A 21,781-nucleotide genomic window follows, 5' to 3' on the forward strand; every position below is an offset into this window, starting at 1 on the left:
AAGTATAATCTTTTCTTTTTAAGCTTAGAAGTGTGTTCATAAGAACATCTCGACATTTTCTGTTCCTTGGACTACAATATACTGAAATGACTTTGTTTGTCTTTTTGCATTTGTTCAAGTATAAATATTGTATAATGTAGATCTTAAAACGAAATTGGTTTTTCTTTGAGCAAGGCAGGAACTTTACACATTATATTTTATATATTACAAAATGTTACCACACATGTGTAATTAATTTGTATATTTGAATACATTTGTGACGTCATTTACGGCTGCAATATTTGGTAGATCTATTGTTACAATGATTATGTTATTACAATTTGTCATTTTGAACTTTCTGTCGTTACTAAGTGACCCGGAAGCGTACAATACGTGTATTATCATAAAGTAAGTATATCCATTGTCGTGACATACTGGACATAGGATACAATGTCGCTATTTTGGTCATAATGGCGAACTTCCTTAACGTTAGACTTTGCCTATATTACTTATTTTTCCCGTGTGAGTTCGATGGAAACTTAGTTGAAATTACATAGTTTTGTTCGCATTCATATCAGTACAAAACAAACGAAGTCTTTTCTCTATCTTGTGTACATAATATGACTAAATTTAAATCAGTTTCATAAACCGCTGATCGAACCTTTTGAAAACTTAGCTATTAAACCACGGAAATATCGTGCAAATATTTGGTTACGAGTTCAAAAATGAAAGATTCGAATGTCTTACTTTTTTGTAATCATAGATGCAAGTTATTGATACATCAAATGGAGCATTCTTACAATTACTTATATCAACTTTCTGAACAATTTGCATTCTATGAAATACTTTTAGAAATCACAAAAAGCAAGTAAATCTAAATGATTCTAAAGCTTCACCATAGCAACTACAGGTAAACTTCGCATATCTTAATGATATTATTTGCACGCTCAAAAAAAGTGCGTTTTACAGTGAAGATGCTGGGGAAATATTTAATCTTAACAGTAAATGGGTTGACGGTAAGAGCGTGTTGTAATCTATCTCTATAGATATATGCGAGAGTCTTCACTGGTTTTCCTCATTGTTTCGGTGCAGCTCACGGTAGTTTGTCTAGTGTGAATTAAAGATACGGACCTTTTACCACTGTGAACAGGTACAGGTACTGTCGATTAAACTACTTCGTTTGATAAAAAAGTTTTTTTCTCTCTGTAGCGGGGATTCTTATTGTGACAAGCATCAGTGACGACAGTGACAAACGTTATTTTGTTTTGTTTTACGGACATAGAAATGTTTATCAGATACTATACGCGATAGTTTATTTTGCTAACTTTCGCGAATATTGCCATTCGTGAGTACAAAATATTTTTGAATATTCATCTGCATCAAATTCTAAAACAGAAACTATCGTGCTTCACGAATTCTTAACACCGCGAATAAGGCTTTAACCGCGAATTCGCTAAATAAAGACGTTAAAATACCTTATCTACAGCATAACAATTTTGAATTTGGTTTGCTTCATAACTAAAATACTGGAAAATATTATTATTTTAGGTGTATCTCAAAAAAACAGTGAACCATGGGTAGCAGAGCATCATTTCCGGTCGTGCCAATTTCCAGTGATCAAGTCTTCATAGTAACGGGAGCGAATACCGGAATTGGGTATGAAATCGCTAAATGGTGCGCCATGATGGGAGCTACTGTAATCCTAGCTTGCCGGTCAGAGGATCGAGCCAGAAAAGCCATGGAAACTATGCAAGAGGAGTTTAAAACTGAAAAAGCAAAAGGAATTAATGGCTTGACTGAAAGTCCGAATCTTGCAATTGAATTCATGAAACTTGACCTTGCATCGTTTCAGTCAGTGGTAGAATTTTGTGAAGAATTTAAGAAAAGTGGTCGTCTGCTTCATGTGTTGTTCTGTAACGCTGGTCTTGGATTTGGTCCACATATTAAACAAAGTGGAGACGGACTTGAAATGATGTTGCAGGTGAATTATCTAAGTCATTTCATCATAATTGCAAAATTACTATCAATAATGCGACAGTCTGGACCTGACTGCCGTATAATACTGATGTCCAGTAAAGCTCACAAATTTGGGAACTTTGACGTCACAACAATGAATTATACGGGCACTGCCGAAAAGTTTCCAGGTCTGGATTACTACGGACGATCAAAGCTTTACCAAATCATGCAAACATTTGCAATGTCACGGCGACTTAAAGATTCGAACATTACGATAAACTGCATGCATCCAGGGGTTGTTGAAACGGAGTTTTTTCGTAAGATGGACTCCTGCATTCTAAACTGTCATATAGGATTCTCTCGTAGGTGTGGTACTCTGAGGACACCCTTAGAAGGGGCAACTACAGGCATTGACCTAGCGACCAACCCTAAACGTACAGGCGTATCGGGACATTATTGGATAGACTGTGAAATCGTTACGTCAACAACGACGTCACGTAATGAAGGGAAACAGGAGGCATTGTGGAAAGCAACGTTTCCCTTTATAGAACAGTACCTTACAGAAACGGAAATTGCTGAACTGGAGCGAGAGTGATTTGCTCTGTGTTTTCTGTAAACAAATCCTTTGGAAGCATAGAATGCAACCAAGCAGAATATTAGCAGACTAAGTTTGACTGAGTTTGTTCATGAGATGTAATGAAGTGTGCAACACCTCTTACGCCCCTTAGCACCGGCTTAAGCGGAACTCCACTACACATCAATTAAATGGACACCATGATCCCAAAGGAAATATTTTCCTATCAACTTTTTCTTGGTTTTCAACAATAATTATGTTGAAATAAATGACGGAATACATCCAACTACATTCAAAGTTTTCGGTGAATTTATTTTGCAAGAAATATCTTGCGAATAATTTTTAGAAAACTATCGAAGTTGTGATTAATTTCATGCACATAAAAATTATACAACCCTTTATATAATGACGCAAAAGTAATCTATAAATATTAAAGGATATCTATAAACTCCCAGACGTCCAGGCGTTTAGGTTGTACGAGCGTTTTCTTTTTTTTTTGGAAGATATCCGCCATTTTGAAAAAAATATTTCCTTGAATATTTACTCTAAAAATTATGCAAAAATGCTAAATAATTATACATGTAATAGGACTAATAATGTACCATTTAACTACAAAGATTCTATCTTTTTTCACACTTATTTTTTGCTGGCATTTGCCTAAAATTGATATATGTACAACGGGGTAGGGGTAGGTAATTTCAAATATCTATTAAAGTAGACCAGGTTTGGTTCTAATATTTTTCAGACTGATATAAAAAATAATAAGCTACAACTGAAATAAAAGTTTAAAACATAACATGTTTTAGTATCTAGGAACTTCAAGTATGAATTAAAGGAAAAAGAACTAAGCATACGAACAATTTCCAATTTTAAAGTTATTTTCTAAATATATTTGTTAGATGCACGGTGACCCCAACATTTTGTTTTCCATTTTTAAGCATTGATGTGTGTATATAAAGCAGCAAAATATTTCTAAAATCTTAATAGCAGAATTGTTTTTGTATATGTAAATACTTTTTTTTTCCACTGAAAAAATGCTGGCCGTGTAGTTATGCCAAGGTAAATTGTCAGTGACATTTATGCTTATCTAATACTGATATCACCTTGTATTCATAGTAAGTAACATGTACGACACGAAATCCCTATAACATTAAGTGGGATAGTACATGTTTTATAAAGTATTCCCATTTTTTTCAATTTTATTTAATTTCAGAAATGCTTAAACAGTAGGTGAATAAAATGCCCTTTAGAATAAAAACAAATGCGAAGACCTGTGCTTTTTTCCGCCCTTATTTTTTCTAGAAACTACTGTTTTTTAAGTTCACAGAGTATGAAAAAAATCTTATCTGTAGATAAAAGTTGATCCTGCATTCTTAAGAGATATTCTGCGAGCAAAAATGCTCAAGTCGTTTTTCAAGCCTTTGAGAAATAAGAAAATGTTTAAGATTTTATGTTTTAAGATTTTAATATCTAAGTTATTTGAGATCAAAATAGCCGCCAATCAAACACCAGATGTTGCATTCTGGCTTGTGGCCACGTAATATATGAATCAAAACTGCTTTTTTGTTTCTCTGTAATTTCTTGTAGACAGTTTGCAATCATTTCTCATTTGACAAGGCGGGCAACTGTTGTACATTTGTTCGAATGGTAATTTAGAAAATCAGCAAAAAATGTAAAATTCAAAAGTTATGTGTCATATATATTCGTACAATGTATGTATAACAACAATACAGCAACCAGAGAATTGTTGGGCTAGTTTTCATCAAAACTGATGCTATCAAGGTTGCCAGGGGAGATAAGTTTCCAAATACATTTGAAATGGGAATCATGCATACTGTTGAGATTTAGTCGTCAGTTCATTAAGCAACAAAATTTCTGTAGATTTATGATAGTTTAAATCATATCAGATAGTAATTTATTCTCCAGAAGTTACGAAGTGAAGTGCGCATATTGTGACTTACTCACAAACGCCATTGCTCTGCAAAGTGCATTATTCTGTGAGAAATAAGACAGTTCAAGAGCAGCATTATGGCTAAATCTGTTATAGGTGATAGTGGTAAAACAATTAGAAGTGTTGTGTAGAATTTCTGCAGAGTAAAAATTGCTAGAAATGTTCAGCGGCGTCGTTTTCTTTGATTTAAGTATCGTACTTGTGTTCATAACATGACATCAGTGTGTGGTATACTATACGAGTATTAAACTGTCGTATAATATTCTTTAGCAGTTACGTAAATAGTTAAGTAACTTGAAAATTATTCATGTTTATGAGAAATTACATACATGATAAATGACTGGTATGTAAACTGATTATATATATATTAAAACTGAAACTGAAACTGAAACTGAAACTGGTTTATTTGCTTAAACGCCTATTTCTACATTTAAAACATATTCAATGGCGTTTTACAATACAAGTTGAAGTCAGCAAATTTGTCAGCTAGCATATTTTCATTTTCAACAACAGGCATTGGATTCTCCGACTTGCCGCCGGTGAGATCTGTCACAAATTTGTAAAGTTTTTTGGAATCACCTTTGTATTCGAGCACTTTTTGGCTAAGAGTTCTCTGTTTTTCCAGTTTCAGTTCATGGTGATATTTATTAAGAGCAGTCTTGAAAATTTCATAGTCCTGTGGATTTTGGTACCTCCTCCACAAACGTTCGGATTTGCGCAGAATTTGTTTTAAGTGGCGGATATCCTCATTAAACCACGGTTTCGGATTTCGACAAATAATAGTTTTCTCTTTTAAAGGAGCGTGCTTGTCAATGATATTTTTCATTTCATCTTGGAAAATGTCAACATATGTCTCAATTGAATCACTTTCAATTTTCAAATCAGCAAGGTCACTAGCAAAATCTGAGTCATTTATGTCATTAAAGTTCCGGTAAGTAATAGACTTGCTGATGATGTTTTCCTTTTTCACTTTTGTAATGACTTTTACTACACGATGGTCGGATAAGAAAGGACCGGGTTCACATGAGATAAGTTCAACACCATTTGCGACCTCTGTGATCACAAGATCAAGACTCTGACCGAACACTTGTGTTGGAAAATGTACATGTTGTTGCAACCCCATAGCACATAAACAACTGTTGAATTCAGAAATAGTGTTGGTGTCGTCATGTATATGTAGATTGAAATCTCCCATGATCATGAGATTGGGGTACTTGGAAATAACGTCTTCAAGAAATTCGAAAAAGTCTTTCACAAATTGCGTAGGTGTCGCCAAAGCTGGGGGTCTATAAATGCCTACACAATTAATGGTAATGTTTTTAAAGACCATTTGCCATACTCCTTACTCAAAACTTTCGGTGGTGCCAGATACAATTTTGCGCATTTGAACACTACTTTTACAAGTCAGAGCAATACCGCCACCCGTTTTGTTTCTTCGATTCGCAACACTGAGTCTATAACCATCTTGATTTAAATCTGATGTTTCGAATTGGGATTGTTTTTCATCGGAATACCAGGTTTCCGTCAAAAGTGCAAAGTCAATGTTCTCGTCACGAAGCAATTGTCCGACTAGCACATCCTTTTTGACTACTGAATGACAGTTCAATGTTCGACAGGTGACATTCTCTGTATAGTTACTGAGTGTGTTTGATCGTTTTGGATATACAAGATTTGACACATTTACACCATATTGTTTCCTTTGTATTTTGTGACTTGTGTGTATTGCAGCTCCTGATCGGTAACTTCTAAAGTTTAATATCCCCAGACCTTTTAATCTTGCCAATAATTGTTGGTCAGGTAAAATCCATTGTCTGGGTATTGATCTATATTTCATTAGTTCACTTGCACTATAGGTTTTAACCAGGCCCTTAGGATAATCCATTATGTGATAATCCATTGTGTGCACTGAGATGGTGTTCACCCAGTTATGATAAAATCCTTTGTTAAAATCCAATTGTTTTGGACACAAATACTCCAAAAATGCAATTAGTAATCCAAAAACGAATGATATATTCATAAATGTCATATATTCATGTAACTCCAGAACAAAAATGAAGTTTCTACATAGTCATTTAATCACACAAAATCCAGTTTATTTAGAGAGACACAATTTAGCAGCCTTTGACATTTGGCGCTCAAAGCATAGTCCAATTATACCAATTATATGCATGATATTGATATCTATGTTGTTATTTACGTCCACTGTAATGTATTTATATAATTATATTGCGACGATGATATGCTGGAATTTTCCAGTAGTGTGTATAATTTCCAGTAAAGTGTGTATGATATGTTGGGTTTTTTTTGGTAAAGTGTGTATGATAGCTTGGGTTTTTCTAATAAAATGTGGTTTTCTATCATAATCATTCATGAATCTTTATCACCATAGAGGTTACGCGCTAGTTTTGATTTCACGTTTATGTCGTATTCTTATCATCGGAACTCATTACGTAACGATATGGACGATTACACCTATTACGATTTGGATTTTATGGGAAATACTATTTACGTAAATGAGGTTGACTTGTTTTATTTCAATCCGTAGTACTTTCCATTTTTCTCGAACAGTTTAGTTTGAGTCTCGGTGTTCCACCGGTGTTGGAAATCCACATATAACACCCAGATGTCTCGTGAACTTTTAATATATATGTCAAGCAAAACTTAGTCATAACTTGATAGTTGTGCTTGTTCCTTGTACTTCAGATTTTTGACTAGAAACGTAACAATTCGAGAAATACATAAAGATCCTATAAACTGCGAAAAACATACATATTTGCTGAAAATTTTAGAATATTATCGTAATAGCTACCTAACTATCTTGTGCCAGTTTCGAGCATTAACGCGAAATTTTACGCTTAAACATTTTCACGATATAAAATATTATTTACTGCTGTAATGTTTCCAGAAAAGTACGCTCATTCCCTGAGAATATTATCGTGATATCTACCTTGCTATCTTGTGGCAGAAATATGAGAAATATTCCTCCATACAATTTCGTAAATGTAGGACACACTTTCGGCATCCCCCCACACACCCCCGAAAAAAAAACAACAACAACAACTACAAGTTTTATTCTAAATGTATTTCATTTGAAATATATCTTAACAGTTGACATCTGGGGTAGATGTTTAGTACTAATAAGTCTAAATTTTCATTAAGAAACGCCCGCTGGACACGATTGGTTCTGCCTTTGTGACCAGTGCAGATCATGATCAGCCTGCACACCCTTTTAACAGATCATGGTACTGTCCAAATTTGAAAGGTTGACAAGTTCATTGTAGAAATTCACCAGGGTAAAGGTTATAGCCAGCGTTGTCTTGTTTCAGGTTTCCACGCTATTATCTTACACTAAACTTAACAGTATATCAGCCGATATTATTGTTTTTAAGTTTTCAACTCTTTCTTCTTGTTGTTTACAATATTTAACACTTATTTTCTAATATTTTTAATATTTATATATAGGAAGACTTTGTCATAACTGTGTAGTTATATGCACTGTCCGCCATTCAGTCAGTATCTGTTTGGTAAGCACCATTTTTAACAGTTAATGGTACTGTCCAAATTGAAAAGTGGACAAGTTCGTTATAAAAGAACACTTATGTTTCACGAATTTTCAACACCACGAATAAGGTTGTTCACCACGAAATCGCTAAATAAAGACCACGTTAAAACTACCTTGTCTACAGTATAAAAAATTTGAATTTGTTTTGCATAATTGAATACTGGATATTATTATTTTTAGGTGTATCACAGGAACAGTGAACTATGGGTAGCAGAGCATCATTTCCACTCGTGCCAATTTCCAGTGATCGAGTCTTCATAGTAACGGGAGCGAATACCGGAATTGGGTACGAGATCGCTAAATGGTGCGCCATGATGGGAGCTACTGTGATCCTAGCTTGCCGGTCAGAGGATAGAGCCAGAAAAGCCATGGAAACTATGCAAGAGGAGTTTAAAACTGAAAAATCCAAAGGAACTAAGGGTTTGACTGAAAATCTGAATCTTGCAATTGAATTTATGAAACTGGACCTTGCATCGTTTCAGTCAGTGGTAGAATTTTGTGAAGAATTTAAGAAAAGTGGTCGTCTGCTTCATGTGTTGTTTTGTAACGCTGGTCTTGGATCTGGTCCACATATTAAACAAAGTGGAGACGGACTTGAAATGATGATGCAGGTGAATTACCTAAGTCATTTCATCATAATTGCAAAATTCCAATCAATAATGCGACAGTCTGGACCTGATTGCCGTATAATACTGATGTCCAGTAAAGCTCACAAATTTGTGAAATTTGACGTCACAATAATGAATTATACGGGCACTGCCGAAAAGTTTTCAGGTCTGGATTACTACGGACGATCAAAGCTTTACCAAATCATGCAAACACTTGCAATGTCACGGCGACTTAAAGATACGAACATTACGATAAATTGCATGCATCCAGGGGTTGTTGAAACAGAGTGTTTTCGTAAGTTGGACTCCTGCATTCTAAACTGTCATATAGAATTCTCTCGTAGGTGTGGTACTCTGAGGACACCCTTAGAAGGGGCAACTACAGGCATTGACCTAGCGACCAACCCTAAACGTACAGGCGTATCGGGACACTATTGGATAGACTGTGAAATCGTTATGTCAACAACGACGTCACGTTATGAAGGGAAACAGGAGACATTGTGGAAAGCAACGTTTCCCTTTATAGAACAGTACCTTACAGAAACGGATATTGCTGACCTGGAGCGAGAGTAATTTGCTCTGTGTTTTCTGTAAACAAATCCGTTGGAAGCATAGAATGCAACCAAGCAGAATATTAGCAGACTCGGTTTGATTAATTATGTTCATGAGAGGTAATGAAATGTGCAACACCTCTCACGTCCCTTAACACCGGCTTAAGCGGAATTCTGCTACACATCAATTAAATTGACACCATGATCCTAAAGGAAATAATTTCCTATCAACTTTTTCGTAGTTTTCAACAATAATTATGTTGAAATAAATGACGGAATACATCAAACTAAATTCAAATTTTAAGGTGAATTTATTTTGCAAGAAATATCTTGTGAACAATTTCTATCTAAGTGAAAAACTGTCGAAGTTGTGATCAATTGCATGGACATAAAAATCATACAACCCTTTATATAATGACGCAAAAGAAATCTATAAATATTAAAGGATATTTATAAACTCTCAGACGTCCTGGTGTTAAAGATGTACGAGCATTGTTATTTCAGGATATTCGCCATTTTGAAAAATTGTTTCCTTGAATATTTATCTCTAAAATATATGCAAAAAATTCTAAATAGTTATAATATGACTTATAATGTACCATTTAACCAAAAAGGTTAAGATATTTTTTTTCACACTTATTATTTGCTGGCATTTGCCTAAAATTGATATATGTACAACGTTGTAGGGGGAGGTTATTTCAAATATCTATTAAAGTAGACCAGGTTTGGTTCTAATATTTTTCTGACTGATATATAAAATAATAAGCAACAACTGAAACATGTTTTAGTATCTAAGAAGCATAAAGTAAAAGAAAAAGAACTAAACATATGGAAATTTACCATTTTTAAAGTTATTTTCTAAATATATTTATTAGATGCACGGTGACCCCAACATTTTGTTTTTCATTTCGAAGCCTGTTTTGTGTATCTTTAAAGCAGCCAAATATTTTTTTTCCATTGAAAAATGTGGATTGTGTAATTATGCCAACGTAAATTGTCAGTGACATTTATACTTATCTAATACTGATATCACCTTGTATTCATAGTAAGTAACATGTACGACCTGAAATCCCTATAACATTCAGTGGGATATTAAATGTTTTATAAAGTATTCTTATTTTTTTTAAATTTTATTTTATTTCAGAAATGCTTAAACAGTGGATGAAGAAAATGCCCTTTAAAATAAAAACGAATGCGCTGACATGCGTGTTTTTCGGCCCTTATTTGTCTTAGAAACTTATATTTTACAAGCTCACAGAGAATTAAAAACTTCTTAACTGTAGAAAAAATTGACCCTATATCCTTAAGAGAGACGTTCTGCGAGCAAAAATACACAATTCATTTTTCAGGCCTTTGAGAAATAAGAAAATGTTAAAGATTTTATGTTTTAAGATTTTAATATATAAGATATTTGAGATCAAAATAGCCGCCAGTCAAACACCAGATGTTGCATTCTGGTTACGTTATATATGAATCAAAACTGCTCGTTGGTTTCTCTGTAATTTCTTGTAGACGGTTTGCAATCATTTTTCATTTCACAAGACGGGCAACTATTGTACATTTGTTGGAATGGTAATTTAGAAAATCATCAAAAATGTAAAATTCAAAAGATATGTATGTATAACAACAATACAGGAAAACGGAGAATTGTTCGGCTAGTTCTCGTCAAGACTGACGCTATCAATGGCGGCCATGGGGGATAAGTTTTCACATACATTAGAAGTGGTAGTCGTACAAACTGTTGAGATTTAGTCGTCGTTTAAATCATATCAGATAGTACTTAATTTATTCTCCAGAAGTTACAAAGTGAAGTGCACAAATTGTGACTTACTCACAAACGCCATTGCTCTGCACAGTGCATTATTCTGTGAGAAATAGGGCAGCTCAAGAGCAGCATTATGGGTATACCTGTCATAGATGCTAGTGGTAAAACAATTAGAAGTGTTGTGTAGAATTTCTGCAGAGTAACAATTGCTAGAAATGGTTTTTTTCAGTAAAGTGTATATCATTTGTTGGATTTTTTCCAGCAAAGTGTGGTTTTCTATCATATTCATTCGTAAGTATTTATCACCACAGAGGATACGCGCTAGTTTTGGGTCAATATCAATAATTTCACGTCTATATCTTATTCTAATCCTCGGAACTCATTAAGTAAAGAGCCACTGTGGACGACTACACGTATTACGATTTTTTGGGACATACTATTTACTTATTTATTGCTGTAAAGTTTCCAGAAAAATACGCACATTTCCTGAGAATATTATCGTGATATCTACCTGTCGTGGCAGAAATATGCCTCCATAAAATTTCGTAAATGTAAGACACTCTTTCGACAAGAAAAAACAAGTTTATTCAAAATGTATTTCATGTGAAATATATCTGAACAGCTGACATCAGTATTTTTTTGTGTCTAAATTTTCATTACGAAAAGCCAGCGTTGTCCTATTTCGGGGTTCCGCTCTGTTATCTTTCACTTAACTTACCAGTATATCAATTGATGTATTTCCTTTCAGTTTTCAACACTTTCTATATCTAACACTTATTTTCATCCCCGATCCCATCCCTCGGTCATTTTCAATTCCATATACACGTAGTGGAAATGAATAATTTGAAAAAAAAAAAAAATAACCGGTGTAATATGTAGAGCTCCATTCATAATGAAATGCCAGGGAGCAGCAGTCAATTGGTAGAATAACTTTCAGTTGATTGGTGGTAGTACAAATTTATACTAATTTTTAAAGCTAAACATAATGTGTCCTATTTGAAACCTTATGTACAGTACTGTTAATACACATAAATTTGTTAATTTTATGTTTACTTAAACTATATAAGTCATTGTTTCAAATATTTTCAAATGAATCTCCAACTAGTATACCCTTAAATATTTGACAAATATTGTTAAAAATCCTGTTACACAAAAAAGGTATTAAGCATTAAAATTGATATAATATTGCCAAACAAAAAAGGAAACAATTTGGTTACAATAGGTAAAGTGTCGACTGTTCGTTAAACTATACATAGTTGTACGATATGAAGAAATTGCATGTAGATTGGAGAGTTATCGGTTATACTTTAAACAGATCAAGGAGAAATGGTTTAAACAACTGGTGTTGCATGTTTATCTATAAATCATTTGTTTTTGCAATATTTTTCATACGTGCGTAAAGAAAAACAAATCCGGATAGTTTAAGACTCGGCGTGTCAGAAGCTTATGCAAACAGAAAAACAGGAATATTATAGATGATATCTAAGTAAAATGTTCGTCCATTAAATAAAATTTAGATGAACATAGAGATTAAATTGCAGGGAATTAGAGAGCCATCTGGAGGGGTATAGAGATAAATTTTAGGGACACAGAGGAGCCCATGTGGGAGACATAGAGATCATATTGTACAGACACAGAGTCAAGGATCCAACTGGAGGGACACAACTAGAGGGATACAAGAGACAAACTGGAAGTATACAGGGCAGCGGTTAAAGTACAAAATAGAAAAGGAAGGCGACAGCATAGACAGCACAGGCAAGTTTTAAATGCTATAAAAACCCTTTCTAACAGATATAGGCTATCTTGATGTGATTATATGTTGATTATGCAAGTTTTAAATTCTATAAAAACCTTTCTGACAGATATAGGTTATCTTGATGTGATCATATGTTGATTATGTTGACAGATTTAGAAACAAAAGTGATATAAATGGAATATTATATATATATCGATCGATCTGCCGCTCCATCCCATCCCAGAAATTATTTATTTTTATTTAAAGTTACACATGCTCTTAGCAATGGACCCACTGGGGGTGAAGGTGGGGGTGGGGGTGAATGAGCAATTGCCTCCAGTAACACTACACTGAGAACTAACAAATGTATCATAACTATTAAATCTTTTTATCTCCAATTTCATTAATAATATGATACTATTCCGGAAGGCGAAAAGAGGACGTTGGCAGAGCGACGTTCGGCGCCGACATTTCACGGGGCGACGTTCGGTTGGGCGCCATTACAACGTTTGTCGCTGTGCCGCTGCGATAGAACGAAATAAAGAAATGACAAAATAGCACAGATCGCTCACCATATTATCAAATATAACAATCTGCAGCTTGCCACGTTAATTATAAAACAATGGACGTAGCACACTTTTGAAATTATATACATTAACATAGTACCTTTGTTTGCAACTGGTGTCTTGTTAGTGGCTGTCAGATGTACACCAAACCCAATAAACATAAAAAATTGTAGGTTTTTGCTCACATGGGAACGAGTATTTAAAGATAATAAGATGCATTTACTTCTAATTGGTAATGCACGTAACCTATATTATTCAAAACGAAGCTTTAGAAAAAACTCTTTGAAGTCGCGGCGATGAAAAGTTATTGTGTTACTACAATGAAAAATACATACACGTTTAATAGATTAGTTTAAGATGCTGCCTTTTGGTGGCCTTTCTAACACATGTTTAAGATTTCTTACCATGAACTACATGTACATATTTTGATTTGAGAGAAGTTGTATCAATCTATTAACTTTAACTGATATTCGGAATTCCTTACCGACGATAAAATTTCTATATATCTGAATACTAGTTTCACGGGCGATAGTTACAGGAATATTAGTTTCACGGGCGATAGTTATAGGAATACTAGTTTCACGGGCGATAGTTATAGGAATACTAGTTTCACGGGCGATAGTTTCAGGAATACTAGTTTCACGGGCGATAGTTACAGGAATACTAGTTTCACGGGCGATAGTTACAGGAATACTAGTTTCACAGGCGATAGTTACAGGAATACTAGTTTCACGGGCGATAGTTATAGGAATACTAGTTTCACGGGCGATAGTTATAGGTCACACACGTGTCGACGTAGCCCAGCCGGCATAGATTTATTTTGAAGAGTGGGTTCTGTCAATGCCAGATCGGCAACTGAAAACAAGTATGAATATTCTAAATATTTATTATTCCAACATATATAATGTTACCTTAGTAACATGTAAATAAATCACTACAATGACCAGGTATCATGTGCAATGAAGCGTTACACATAGTATCCGAGCATTGGAGATTTAATTACGGGTGACAGGTTAGTAATTGTTAATGATGAAAAGTCAAAAAGGCAAGGTTTTGAGAAAAGTTATGGACTGACATATAGGGCAATTATAAGATTCAAATGGTTATGGATGATTTTAGACTATTGGTTTATCATTGGTGGTTACATGTTGATATAGAACGCTGAAAATAACAAAATATCAGTTAAGTGGGTGTACTGTTAAAATGGCGTCCTATGACACATGCCTAAATAGTATTCCCTATATATTCTATATATTAAAAACTGACATTTTTTAAAGAGCTACCAACCACAGCTAGACCCATTTCAGAAAACAAATTCTTACCTATTTTAAAGAGTTATGTAAAACTGACATAAATTGAAGAGAAAAGTATAGATCTCTCTTCATCGAGAGATTTCTCTTGCCACATTTGCTTATTGTAAAATCTAATAAAAATCACACTGTTGTGACCTGCAAGGACTACTAATACTAAAACTGAGTTTCATTTCACCAAATACAACCTCCTCTCCATTTTTTTCTACCAAAATGTCAAAAATACATCAACATTGAAATTTATTAAACAGAAACCAGCTTTAATTTAGACCTCTAGGCCATGCCAAGTGATACATTAGTGTTCAAAAACCTGTCCGTCATTACGCGACTAGACTAGATGGCTCATACGCTGGCTCCTTTACTATAGTTAGGCCTACATGAATTACACCATGAGCTCCACGCGCACATGAGAGAGAGAGAGAGAGAGGGGGGGGGGGGGGGGGGAGAGGGAGAGAGGGAGAGAGAGAATACATGCATCGTGCATCACTAAAAATGGATGTTGCGTTTTCACTTTTCTTGAGTGCAATACAATTATCTTATTTTTGAAAGCTCTGTTTTCACCTTTTTTATATACATGTACATTCTTTGTAACTTTTAACCTGTCAGGCCACCTGCTGAATTTTTACACACAGTAATTATGTTCATGATTAAAAGCATTGCAGTTGACTTCAATTTAAAGTATATTATACACTTATTGACCCGCAAGCCATTCAGTAAGTGTTTTAATACATGACATTAGAAATAAAGTACAAAACCTTTTTGGTCAAGTCTTGACAGCAAAACCAGTCCATAGCACTAACAACAGACCGGCGATTTATGTAAGGTGTCGTGTATTAACATGGAATATGTTTCAAAATATGATAACATCTTCAGAAAGCCATTCCTTGTTATGGAGAGCAACTGTCTATATAGGAAATCTCATTGACAAAATTAAAATTCAATAGAGAGGAGGAGAAAATCAAACACTTAACTTATTGTTCTTTTTACCGGTGAACGCTATATCAGTTTATTCAATTAGAAAACCACATTACAGGGTAAATATAAAAAAAAAAAAAAAAAAAAAAAAAAAAAAAAAAAGCCCGAGTTGTTTGGTTATATTTCAGAAAGGCAAAGATTATCATAATTTGATAAAATTCCATTCATTTGTTAACAAATACAAAGCCAGCAAAGCTAATTACCGCAAACTGGCATAGCCGAATATGGAAGCGAGAAAATACTGACTTTTAAAATTGCATTTCAAACCTTTACAAAATGTAATAAAAGGATTTACTTCAATACATATTGGTAGCCTTTTTCAAGTTGATAATTGCACATATTCTGCTTTCCTTGATAAATACTAGTACGTTTTTTGGAAACACTAAAAACAATTTTAGCTATGTGTAGCACATTCTTTTATACAAGCATATGAACGTTCACTGGCTCTATATAAGGGGTAATAATGTTGGCAGCAGAAATTTAATTACTACACCAGACACATTAGTGATTCTTATGAAAAGCTCTTTCACGCAAGTTGGAAAAAGGGAATTCGCTAATATTTCCGCACGCCAAATGTCTGAAAGTCTGAGTTTGCTAACTCTTCGACCCGCGGAAATAACCACTTATACAGTAACGTGCTGTTAATAATGTATGAAGGCGTAAATTCATACGCTACTGTAAAAAATGGAAATTAAACCAAAACACATATTTGTTTCTATTATTTGAAGAATATAGTAGGCTTATGCTAGAAAAAGAACCTATCACTGGTAGAAGGTGCGGATGGAAATATCTGGCTCTCTGGTAACTGTTTTGCACTAACTCGATAGAGCCTGGTATCCTCGGGCCAGATATTTCAGCCACACATTCAACCAGTGAAATATATTTATTATCGTGTTGATATCTATTTCTAGGAATCTATGCAAGAATATTCTCTTACTTTCCTCTTCGCTCGTTTTGTCGGTGTTCATATGGACTTAATACCAGTGTATAACCAGTTCAAATAGTTAGACTTCATATTAAATAAACTGGCTTGTTTGACAAAAAACGTGTTTGTTTTTGTAGAAAGCGTATTCTGTTTTTAGCGACAAGAACAGTGAACCATGGGTAGCAGAGCATCATTTCCAGTCGTGCCAATTTCCAGTGATCGAGTCTTCATAGTGACGGGAGCAAATACAGGAATTGGGTATGAGATCGCTAAATGGTGCGCCATGATGGGAGCTACTGTGATCCTAGCTTGCCGGTCAGAGGATCGAGCCAGAAAAGCAATGAAGACTATGCAAGAGGAGTTTGAAACTGAAAAAGCGAAAGGAACTAAGGGTTTAACTGAAAGTCCGAATCTTGCAATTGAATTCATGCAACTAGACCTTGCATCGTTTCAATCAGTGCTAGAGTTTTGTGAAGAATTTAAGAAAAGTGGTCGTCAGCTTCATGTGATGTTTTGTAATGCTGGTCTTGGATTTGGTCCATATAAACAAAGTGGGGACGGACTTGAAATGATGTTGCAGGTGAATTACCTAAGTCATTTCATCACAATTGCAAAATTCCTATCAATAATGCGACAGTCTGGACCTGATTGTCGTATAATACTCATGTCCAGTAAAGCTCACGAGTTTGGGAATTTTGACGTCACAACAATGAATTACACCGGCACTGCCAACAAGTTTCCTGGTTTGGATTACTACGGACGATCAAAGCTTTACCAAATCATGCAAACATTTGCAATGTCACGGCGACTTAAAGATTCGAACATTACGATAAACTGCATGCATCCAGGAGTTGTTGAAACGGAGTTGTGGCGTGAGATGGACTCATGTATTGTAAAATGTCTTATAGGATTCTCTCGTAAGTGTGGTACTCTGAGAACATCCTTAGAAGGGGCAACTACAGGCATTGACCTAGCTACCAACCCTAAACATACAGGGGTGTCGGGACATTATTGGATAGACTGTAAAATCGTTACGTCAACAAGGACGTCACGTAATGAAGGGAAACAGGAGACATTGTGGAATGCAACGTTTCCCTTTATAGAACAGTATCTTACAGAAACGGAAATTGCTGAACTGGAACGAAAGTGATTTTCCCTAATGGAATAATTTCCTATCAACTATTTCGTGGTTTTCAATAATAAGTTGAAATAGAATGATATACTACATCAAACTAAATTCAATGTTTTCGGTGATTTATTTTGCAAACACATACAAAAATTCTTTTGAACAATTTCTATCTTAGTGAAAAACTGCCGAAATTGTGATAAATTGCATGGACATAAAATTATTCGACCCTAAATATTATGATGCTAAAACAAATCTATAAATAATAAAGGATATTTGTAAGCTCTCAGATGTCCTGACGTTAAGGAAATACGAGCGTTTTTTCTTCAGGATATCCACCATTTCTAAAACAATTTTCTTCCAATATTTCTTTCAAAAAGTATGACATAAATGAATGCTAAATAATTAGAATATGGCTAATAATGTACCATTTAACCAAAAAATTCAACTTGTTGCACAAAAATTTCCCCTTTGTTTTGGCTGGCGTTTGCCTAAAATTGATGTAAGATGTCGGCGGGGTAGGGTCGGTAATTTCAAATAAATCAGGTTTGGTTCTGATATTTTTCTGACTGATATATATAATGTTTTATTATCTAGGAAGTACAAATTAAACAAAAAGAATTAAAAATATCACAATTCACCAGTTTTTATTTTTTTCTGAATATATCTCTTAGATACACAGTGACTCGAACTTTTTTCTATTCATTTTGAAGCATTTTTGTGTATCATTAAAGCAGCAAAATATTTTAAAAATCTTAACAGCAGATTTTATTTGTACTAAACACGTTTATTTCATTGAAAAATAAAACCCATAAAACTGGGTATGGAAATTATGCCAAGGTAAAAATGAAAGAGATTTGTCAGTGACATTTATGCTTATCTAATACTGATATCACCTTGTATTCATAGTAACATGTAAAACTAGAAATCCCTATAACATTAGGTGGAATATTATTATGTTTTATAAAGTATCTCCATATTTTCAATTTTACTTATTTCAGAAATGCTGAAAAGGTGGGTGAAGAAAATGTCTTTTAAAATAAAAAAGAATGTGGTGACCTGCGCTTTTTTGTCTTAGAAACTAAAAGTGTTCTTCAAGCCCACAGAGTATGAAAAAAATCTTAACTGTAGAAAACATTTCATCTTACATCCTTAAGAGTGACGTTGTGTGAGCAAAATTGCTCAAATCGTTTTCAAGCATTTGAGAAATTATGAAGTAAAAAGAAAATGTTTGGTTTTTACATTTAAGATTTGAGTGTTTACGACTTAAAATTTTAAGATTTAAGATAATAAAGATAAAAAATAGCCATCAATTAAACACCAGATGTTACATTCTGGCTTGTGGCCACGTTACATAATTATGAATAAAAGCTGTTATTTTGTTTTTCTGTAATTTCTTGTAGATAGTATGCAATCAGTTCTCATTTGACAAGACCGGCAACCGTTGTACAATTGTTGGAATGGTAAATTAGAAAATCATCCAAAAAAATTGTATAATTTGTCATAATTTATATATTCGTACATGCGAATATTAGATATGTATGCATAAACAGAGAGTTTTTGGACTAGTTTTCATGAAGATTGACGCTATCAATGGTGGCCAGGGAAGATAAGTTTCCAAGTAAATTCAAAATGGGAGTCATGTAATAGAGATTTATTCCTCACTTTATATCATATATCAGATACAGTTGTATGAGTATTAAACTGTCGTATAATATTCTTTAGCAGTTACGTAAAACTTTATTAACTTGTAAATTATTCATGTTTATGAAAAATTACATACATCATAATTGACTAGCATGTAAATAATATTAACTGATGTTTATATATAATATTGAGATCTACTAGTATGTTGTTATTCACGACTTATATAATTATGCTATGACAATGATATGTAGTTTTTTGCCAGTCAAGTGTGTATGATATGTTGTTTCTCCCAGTAAAGTGTGGTTTTCAACCTCTTCCCCCGTACCCCTTTTTACCCCTTACCACTTCCTCCCCCATGTATATTTTGCATAATTTGAAATGTACTTGTTGGATTTTTGAAGCAACCCGTCTGTAATATTTTTCCGTTACAGCTTCTTTTTGTTTTGGACCTACTTTGCAAATGCGTGGCTCTGAGCCCGTGATTTTAGTGCACTGTGCTTCCGAGAAATCTGCCCTTACATATTATTATTTCTATCATATTCATTTATAAGTTTTTATAATTTCACGCCTATAACATATTCTAATCCTCGGAACTCACTACGTAAAGAGCCACTGTGGACGACTACACGTAATGCGATTGTTTGGGAAATACTATTTACTTTAATGAGGTCGACTTGTTTTATTTCAATCCTTAGTACTTTTCAATTTTCTCGAACAATTGTATATTTCTTTACCCGTATGGTGTCCTCCTGGGGCTTATGATTGGCAGAAATACATTTGATAGGTAGCAAATTGTAGCTTGGCACATGTTCTTTCCAAGGACACTTAGGCCCTCGAAATAAGCCTATGTGCGGATGAGCAGCAGTACACTAAATATAGTGCCAAAAACCGGACATTTCTTGTTCACTATTATATACATTGATATGTAGAAAGTAGAGATTTTGACCCGAATTCAGGACCCAGAAGTAATCAACACTAGGGTTAATTATTTACTAGTACATAATTTACGAAAAAGCAATAGTAAGCTTCAACCCATCCACACCCTCCTCTTTCAGTTGTCAATAATCTTCATGTGCTTGTATAATTCTTTACGCGCATGGTGTTCTCCTGGAGCTTATGATTAGTAGAAATACATTTGAAAGATAGTAAATTGTAGTTTGGCACATGTACTTTCAAAGAATACTAAGTGTTTTTAATTGTGCCTTTGAGCGGAGAGCAGCATTACACTAAATATATAGTGCCAAAACCGGACATTTCTTATATATGTACGTAGAAAATAGCGGTTTTTGACCCGATTTTAGGACCTGGAAAACTTGCTTGCAGTCACTTCATATATCTGGTATCTGGTATTTAATTATAATTATAGATATGTACGTAGAAAGAAACCAATTTTCAAGGCTCTAAATGTCTGCTTGTTATATACTTGCTCCCTATTCAGCCTTCCGTACAAAGTAGTCACTGGTCACATTTCTTTGTAGTTTCAGTTAAAGTTCTATAAGGCTTTTAGTTTAGTGTTAGAAACAGATAATGCTGCTGTTCAAATAGTTACTACATGTAAGTAAAACGCTTCTTTCAATATTACACATGAAATTATGAAGTGAATTTAATAAAGGGAGATGATCAAAACAGTGCATTTCATATAGTACTTTCTATTATGTTAATTAAAAAGATAAAACTATGACAAATACATGGGAAAACAATTTGGTATATTTTATATTAATAATACAAATGTAATTTACATGTGACAGCCACATTTTAATCAACGGCATTATCACCCTTTAAAAGGCTTTGTAAACGTTTTCTTGTTTATACTGCTTATCGCTTTATCTGACCAATCTCTGTGATTGTTTAAAATGAAATTGAAGGTCTGATATCAAACTTTTCTATCATTTCAGGACAATGGTTAAATGTAGGTTTGCTAATTCGTCTACTGATAGTGTACAGTCTGGTATCTTTCACCATATGAAAGCCGGGGAGCTAAGGCATGAAAAAGAAAATTACCTGTCCTGCTATAGTCAGTTTCTATGCATAATATGAAAGTACAATGTCTGCCAGGATACGAGTTATATAATCCAGGTGTGTGCCTACACCTTAAATAAATATCTTGAACAATGAAATGGATCCAATCGCTAAGGTGACTATGGCTTAGACTAGTTGACAAACGATGTGGAATATCCTTTGCTAAAACGGTAACTGGTGAGACCATATATTTCATATATAAATTTGCTCTCTGGCTACCCTGCCTAAATGATTCGTGTATTAATGATTCGTAAATGTTTTCAATTATGAGGTAGATAATTTCAGGCAAACCAATCAATGTTTAAAACTAACAATCTTTAACTAATGATAATCAGTTCAAACTCCTATAGACTGGAGGTACTGTACTTGCCTAGTCCTTCTGTTGAAGTTCTCGTCAGACGATGTCTTTGAATCAACAGCATACTAGTTCTATCGCATAGAAGTTCAGCATATGTCTTCTGAATAGAAACTGCAACTCAATATGTTTGCCCTGACCCCTGGGTGCTCAGCGCCTACATGCTATCACATATGG

The 21,781-nt window shown here is 34.2% G+C and overlaps 3 protein-coding genes across 4 annotated transcripts; all 3 read left to right on the top strand.

Moving 5' to 3' along the window:
* Nucleotides 1–975: 975 nt before the first annotated feature.
* Nucleotides 976–4,851, top strand: LOC123539791 (retinol dehydrogenase 14-like). 2 transcript variants are annotated; one of them, XM_045324563.2, is made up of 2 exons: nucleotides 976–1,129; nucleotides 1,528–4,851. In XM_045324563.2, exon 2 carries the CDS (start codon nucleotides 1,553–1,555, stop codon nucleotides 2,528–2,530), a length of 978 nt encoding a protein of 325 aa, XP_045180498.2. In that variant the 5' UTR covers nucleotides 976–1,129; nucleotides 1,528–1,552; the 3' UTR covers nucleotides 2,531–4,851. The 2 variants fall into 2 exon arrangements, with proteins under 2 accessions (XP_045180498.2, XP_045180499.2); XM_045324564.2 differs by having other exon boundaries at nucleotides 982–1,135.
* A 3,206-nt stretch (nucleotides 4,852–8,057) lies between these two features.
* LOC123539793 (retinol dehydrogenase 14-like) lies at nucleotides 8,058–11,158 on the top strand. Its single transcript, XM_045324568.2, has one exon. The coding sequence runs from the start codon at nucleotides 8,226–8,228 to the stop codon at nucleotides 9,201–9,203; it is 978 nt and encodes a 325-aa protein (XP_045180503.2). The 5' UTR covers nucleotides 8,058–8,225; the 3' UTR covers nucleotides 9,204–11,158.
* Nucleotides 11,159–16,346: 5,188 nt separating this feature from the next.
* LOC128545858 (retinol dehydrogenase 14-like) lies at nucleotides 16,347–19,664 on the top strand. The gene has a single exon (XM_053526273.1). The coding sequence runs from the start codon at nucleotides 16,633–16,635 to the stop codon at nucleotides 17,605–17,607; it is 975 nt and encodes a 324-aa protein (XP_053382248.1). The 5' UTR covers nucleotides 16,347–16,632; the 3' UTR covers nucleotides 17,608–19,664.
* Nucleotides 19,665–21,781: the final 2,117 nt, after the last annotated feature.

This window comes from Mercenaria mercenaria, chromosome 16, assembly GCF_021730395.1.
Source record: "Mercenaria mercenaria strain notata chromosome 16, MADL_Memer_1, whole genome shotgun sequence".
Lineage (NCBI taxonomy): Eukaryota > Metazoa > Mollusca > Bivalvia > Venerida > Veneridae > Mercenaria > Mercenaria mercenaria.

Bases quoted from the DNA above. Each gene is read 5' to 3' on its own strand.
- LOC123539791 (XM_045324563.2), top strand. From the start codon at position 1,553: ATGGGTAGCAGAGCATCATTTCCGGTCGTGCCAATTTCCAGTGATCAA.
- LOC123539793 (XM_045324568.2), top strand. From the start codon at position 8,226: ATGGGTAGCAGAGCATCATTTCCACTCGTGCCAATTTCCAGTGATCGA.
- LOC128545858 (XM_053526273.1), top strand. From the start codon at position 16,633: ATGGGTAGCAGAGCATCATTTCCAGTCGTGCCAATTTCCAGTGATCGA.